At 38.0% G+C, this 6,635-nt stretch overlaps 1 protein-coding gene across 2 annotated transcripts in view; it reads left to right on the top strand.

Annotated features, from left to right (window-relative positions):
• Nucleotides 1-6,635, top strand: part of Pcca (propionyl-CoA carboxylase alpha subunit) — a 512,764-nt gene that overhangs the window by 207,130 nt on the left and 298,999 nt on the right. For both annotated transcript variants that reach the window (XM_004631187.2, XM_004631185.2), the window contains exon 9: nucleotides 2,908-2,986. In XM_004631187.2, coding sequence (XP_004631244.1) covers nucleotides 2,908-2,986 — 79 coding nt within the window. The remainder of the gene's footprint in view (nucleotides 1-2,907; nucleotides 2,987-6,635) is intronic.

The raw sequence follows: 6,635 nt of genomic DNA, 5'->3' as shown, positions 1-6,635 counted from the left end.
TCTCCCTCTCCCTCTCCCTCTCCCTCTCCCTCTTTCTCTCTCTTTTAGGACAGGGTGTAAAGAGTCTCACTGTGTAGATTGGACTTGTAGTGATTCTCCTGTTTACAGCCTCTGAGGTAATTACAGGATTACAGGTACACACCCCAAGCTCAGTCTCAATCACTGTCTCAGTGTGGCACGGCAAGCCTGAGGATTGAACTACTAGCCCCTGCGTCTGCCTAAGCAGATGCTTTAATCCACTGAGCTATTTGGCTGGCCCTCGAGATTTCTTATTAGTAGTGCTAAATTAACCATAGGGCATTTCTCAAGAAATATTTCACTTTTTTTCTCTATATCTTATGAAATCAGAGTTCAAGGAAATATAGATAAACAACATCAACAATGAAACTACATAGAAGTCTTTACTCTCAGAATTAAGAATGTTTTGTCATTAAGATGCCATTTAATCAGCTGTTACATTACCAGGTCCTGCCCTACCATGTCTGAGGTGGGTTTGCTTGAAGAGCCAGGTTATTTATTATTTCTAATATAAGTAAACATGACTCTGTCAATCAAAAAAGAGTTCTGTTTGACTTGTAATTCATGACTACATGGACCATACTTGAGCCTCCAGAATCTTCATTTTGTGTCTTCCACATGTAACCCATTGGTGTATCAAATTCTAAAACATACTTTAAGTCTGTCTTCTTTCTTGTAACAATGGATCCAGGTCTCCGCTGTCTGTCACCTGGATCAGTGCACAGGTCCTGTGCTCTGTTTCCTTATTCCAGCAGTTCATGTACTTCACAGCAGCCAAAGTGATCTGAGAAGATATTCCATGAGGTCACTTTCCTCTCCTGTGTAATACTCTCCAATCTGCCTTTCTTGATTTTTTTCAGAGGGCCAGCTCTATCTTACTCAAATTCAGTTTAAATGATATTAATACTGGAATTTAAAAGCCTCACAAATGTCCAGGGAGGTGGCTCAGTAGAATAAGCGCTTCCCTGGCAAGCACAAGGGCCTGAGTTCAATCCCTGGTTCCACCAAAACAAATAAATAAATAAAAAATAAAAGCCTCATAAATTTCCTACTCTGCTGAGGGAACTGAACATGCTAGGCATATGGGTTGTAGATACCATACATTTTGTGGTTTCTTGTTATATGGCTAAATAATTTCGGTAGTGAATTATAACATTTTTGGAGGGAGGTGGTAGTTTTTCTGAGAGACTATAAATTATTGGATCCATTTTTGTAAAAGATCATAAATTGTTAGAAACAAGATTTTGCATCTTGTCTGTTTGGAACTTTTGGATAATATTTTTTCACTCTTCAAAAACAGTCTGTTCGTTAGTGATTTCAATGTGAGTCCTTTCTGTGACATTCATTGTGAGCCTGCAGTGCTGAATGAGACAAACCCCATTCTTGCTGCTGCCCTGCAGAGCAAACCTCAGACAGGCTCTCGTGCATGGTCCAGAATGAGAGCATAGAGAATCTTCCAAACTGCCCTCAGCCTGTTTTCTGCAATTCTATAGATAATCTATATTTCAGCTGAATTGTTTTAGTTGTTTTTTAAATTTAGCTCGTGCCTCCCTATCTCTTTTCTGTTTCCTAAAATGTTCAAACCAGCTCCTCCTTCATAACTTAAGTTAAGCAAACCTTTTGGCATTGTGCTTCTCCTAACCCCTTATCTTTCTACCTCCCTGTGATCCTTTGCTTTTTGATTTGCTGATATTAAGAGCTATTTGGGTCCTTTGTCTCTCTCTTCCTGGATTATAAGGCCTTAATCTAAGAAAAATATGCGATTTATCTTTCTTCCTCTCACTGCACTTAATATTGTTTTAAAAATGCTGTCCTACATAAACATAACAAATGAAAGCATTTTAATTGCATTAACTATGAAATATTTAGGAAGCAAGTGCCATTTTAACTAAGATGAAGTTAAGGTGTTTTGTGGTGTAGGGGGTCAAAGGTCTGTGACATTTGACCCCTTCTTCCTTTTCTTCCAAGGATCCTATAGCTAGAGTTTAGGGCTGTTACAGAATCACAGGCCAGGGGGTTCTTTAATGGCTCGCTGACTTCTTCTTTCTTAAAGAAAGATCATAAAGAAATGGTCTTAAGTATATGAGTATTTTCTAGCCTGTTTCCAGAAAAGCTCTAAAGGAAATTCTACAGCTTTCTTTGATGTAATGTTTTCAGTTTTGTGTTAAAAACTGTTCAGTAACTAAATGCTCAAGTTTATAATTAACAATGATTTTATGATTTCTTTTATAGATATTAGCTGGAGATAACTTTTGTTTTGGACTGTAGTTTGTATTTTTATGCTGCTGTGTTGAATGTGTGGAGTAGAACAAAACTTCTCTATTATTAATTAGGAGCTCTGATCTTCAGCTCCAGACCATAATGTAATAGTCATGTTTGATTTTTCCCAATACCATTATGTCAGTTTTTGCTACTAAAAACTATAGGGACTCCTGTAATTTTTAAGATGAAAATACCTAAAGTACCTGGTAATAACTACTGTGGGAAAAAAGGGAATTTATGCATGCATACAGCAATTGGGGGAGGGAGGTATTGATTGATTCCTAGTGCTGTGTAAGTTACCTTTTCTCTTTGGCTAGTTAATAATGTATCTAGTTTCAATTTTAGAATTATAATTTATTTATGTTCTCGTAGCTTTTATGTCATTACTAAGGAAAATGTTACAGTTATTGATATAAGTAGTCTTTTCCCTTTTAAAACAGTCACAATCTCATTTGAAAAATATGTATGAGATCTTTACACTGGTGTTATTTTCCTGACTATAAAGAGAGGAACTTTTAAATAAATTAGTTATTGTCTTCTGCGTTATTGAACATGTGGTCAGTTGTCATGTTCATACATCCAAATGATCAAAGTCTGAACTTCTGTCTAATTCTTCCCTGCTGTTAGGCTACCCTGTCATGATCAAGGCCTCAGCAGGTGGTGGTGGGAAAGGCATGCGCATCGCTTGGGATGATGAAGAGACCAGGTGAGAGGCTGTCCAAAATATACTTTTGATGAAAATTGCAGTTACTAGAGTTTTATTAAAGTGACAGGTAAACAGATACTCAAAGCATAATAGGGTAATTACAGTGACCATCTAATTTTTAATTTTTAAATGGGAGAAAAATTGAAATTATTTAGAAAGATTCCTTATGTAAATTTTAATGATGACTCATATAGGAACATTTTTATTAAACATCAACAAAGGTTTATCTTTTTGGTCTTAGAATATATTTAAAAAATTAGAATTATTCTGTTTTCTAGGCAGATATTACTAACATTTGGTGTTGAATTGGGATGGTGTCTGGAGAGCTGAACCAAGTATATTTAAGAATAGTCATAACTTCATTGAGAGTTTATGTGTTACCTCAATATCTATTTGTTTTCTTTTACAAGTCCAGAGATATTGAATCACTTTGATAATTTTCCAGTGTGAAATTCATTCTTTTTTTTTTTTTTTTTCTGGGTTTAAAATTGCTGCATCTCCCTTATATACATGCTGTTTGTCATAAATTTAGAACACTTCTTTTTTTTTTTCTTTTTTTGTTTTCAGAAACCAGAAGTAACTTTTAAATAAAAAATTTTTCTCAGGCTGCCGGTGCTGGCCCTGCCCCTGGGGCATGCTGAGATGGCAGTTGAGACTGGGCGTGTTGGCATATGCCTGTAATCCCAGCACCTGGGAGACTGTAAACAGGAGGATCACTACGAGTCTGATCTATGTAGTAAGACCTTATAGACCCTGTGCTAAAAAAAAAAAAAAAAAAAAAAAAAAAAATCTATTCTAATGTATTGATAGCATCATAGCTATTAGAAAATAATTGCTCAAGCAACAACCTAATATAAGCAAGTTTTAAGTTACTCTATCTGGCCTGTATTCTTTATTTTTAGTGAGAGAGATTTGTGTCATTTTTAGAGATAGAAAATAACAAAAAACACAGAAGTATTTTTTTTTTTGTGTTGTATTTCCTACTCATTTCTTCTCAGAAGTAATGTGGTTTTCCTAATAATTAATTCTCCTTTCTTTTGCTTTCCTTATTTCCTTCCGCATTCAATTCCCTCTTAAATCTCACTCATAAGGACTAAAATCTGGAGTCATCTGAAAGTCATCTTCTAGTAGAGTGGCATTCTAAGCCTTACTCAGAAATTAGGTTCTGAAGTGAGAAGTGGACTTGGAAATCTGGAAACAGAATGTCCTTCATTCAGATCTATGGAGCAGATTCTGTGTTGGAGACTTGCACTGATAGGTTTTTTAACTTTTATTTTATGTACTTGGTACAGTGTCTCACTATGCAGCTTGAATTTGTAGTGATCCTCTGGTTTTCAGCCTCCCCAGCACTGGGAGTACAGGCCTGTGTCAGCATGCCCAGACTTGGTTGCCAGCTCAGTGTGCCTGAGGGGGGGGCTGGTGCGGCATGTGGTGCTGGGGGATTGAGCCTTGGTCCCTGAGCTTGCCTGAGCAGGTGCTTGGTTCGCTGAGCAGCCTTGCTGGCCCTTGGACAGTCTCACTGGCCCTTGTACAGTTTTAACTGTACAGTAATATTGCCCCACAGCACCATTGTTCCTGTGCATGACATCAGGGAAGATACTTGGCTTGTGCTGAGGTGATGATCTTTAAACTCTTGCCTCAGGGGCCTGCCCATTAGCTCAGTTGTTTTGATGCAGATCCTCAAGCCAAACCAGACCTGCCCTGAAGGCATGTTGGGGGGGCACCCTCTAGCCTCACTTCTATATTGGTACTGGCACTAGATACTGACTGAGATAACAATAGAGTGTCTTTCTTTTCCCAGCTTGATGCTAAGTCAGCAAGAAGAAATGCCTTGCATGGACTGGCAGGCAGTGCATGTTGAGAGCCTGCTGTTTGACCAGCAGTGTTTTAGTTAGGTTTGGGAGACAGCAACGGATAAAAGCAGAACATAATCTGTTTCTTCACATACTTTATGTGTTCAATGAACACATACCTGTGAATTCAGGAAGATATTCATGAATATAGACAAATTTTAAAAAGCACATATTTATTTTACTACCCTCTACCTGGAATTTAGTTTTTCCTTCAGTGTAGTAATAAGCCAGAGTAATAGAATCTTTGAACTCTTTCACCATTAGGAAATCACATGTATTTTCTCATCTGATTATGGTGTTGCAGAGACTTCTTAGTTATAGTGGTTTTTAAAAGCCCATTGTTGGAGCTTATTAAAGACCTGCATGTGTTATATCCTAAATATTTAAGAACATTTTGATATGTATATTATAGTTTATTTTGTTTTCCTATGCAGTCCTTTGCATTTTAAGTTATTGTCTATTATTATTATTACTGCTGGAGATTGAACTCAGGGCTTTGCTCTTGCTCATGTTAGGTAAGTGCTTCACCCTTAAGCTCTATCCTCAGTCCACTTATTATTTTAGGCCTTTAGGAGACAGGGTTTCATTTTGTTGCCTAGAATAGCCCTGAACTGCTGGGCTCTACTGGTCTTCCTGCCTTGACCTCCTATGTAATTGGGACTGCAGACAGACATCACCGTGTTTAGTAACCCCATGCATCTTACAACACTTTACACCTTACTTTGATAAATTCATATGCTGCATCATTCTGCAAAAGATATGGCATAAAAAGATTGGAAAGTTCTGTTCTGGTAGTAGCAGCCAAACAGTGAACAAAACCAAAGAAAATGGCATATTCTTGTAGAAGGTAAGGAGTGGAGGAGTCGTATGAGAAAAATAAGGGAGGAACACAGTATGTGGTAGAAGGAATGTCCCTTTAACGTGAATTGTTAGGGCCTCCTCAGGGAGACAGTAGCACTGGGGTGGGGTGCTAAGAGCGCAGTGTGAAGGGTATAGACGTGGAAACAGCAGGCATGGAGGTGCACCTTTGGGAGCCGCGAAGGGACTCAGGAGCCACACTGTGGCCTGAGGAGGGACAGATGGAGGGAAGAGGAGGAGGTAGGTGGGGATGGAGGGCATGACGAGGGTCCATCTGTTGGGCCATTGTTAGATCAGGAGGGTTTTGAGTGAAGAAACCAATTGTGGAACTTCAAATTTTCACAGCATTATTTTCCTTTTTTTATAAATTAGAAAAAATTTCAACCATTTAAAGTAGAGCCGGGGATAGTTCAGTGGCATAAGAGCCTGCCTGGCAAGCCCAAGGTCCTGAGTTCAATCCTTGGTATCGAAGAAAGAAAGAAAGAAAGAAAGAAAGAAAGAAAGAAAGAAAGAAAGAAGTAGAGCGTCTTCAGATGAGCCAGTTGTCAAGGTTTTTTAACTTAGATTTTACAAGAGTCAGTGTGGTTGGTAATATCTTGGTAATAGACTAAAAGAGACCAAGATTGAGGACTTTGGAATTAGGGAAAGCAGTTAGGAGGCTGTTGTAATCACCTATGCAAGAAAAAACAGTGATGGGGCTTTCACCAGTGTACTAGGTTAGAGGGGGTAAGAATGAGTGGAATTCTGAAAGAGAAGACAAGATTTGCTAAGTGATTGGACACAGAATGTGACAATGTTTGAAGATGAAGACACTTTGTTTTATTTTGTGACCTTTTTATTTGGTTTTAGTGTTGAATTTATGAGAATTAAATACATTTGATGCAACTGTACTTCACTTGAAAGTTTCTTGTGAAATGCTGGGAAGTTTAGGTCAAAAT

Source organism: Octodon degus, unplaced genomic scaffold (assembly GCF_000260255.1).
Source record: "Octodon degus isolate 3935 unplaced genomic scaffold, OctDeg1.0 scaffold00039, whole genome shotgun sequence".
Lineage (NCBI taxonomy): Eukaryota > Metazoa > Chordata > Mammalia > Rodentia > Octodontidae > Octodon > Octodon degus.
Note: the sequence above shows the minus strand (reverse complement) of the source record. Positions and strands in the feature narration are given on the sequence as shown.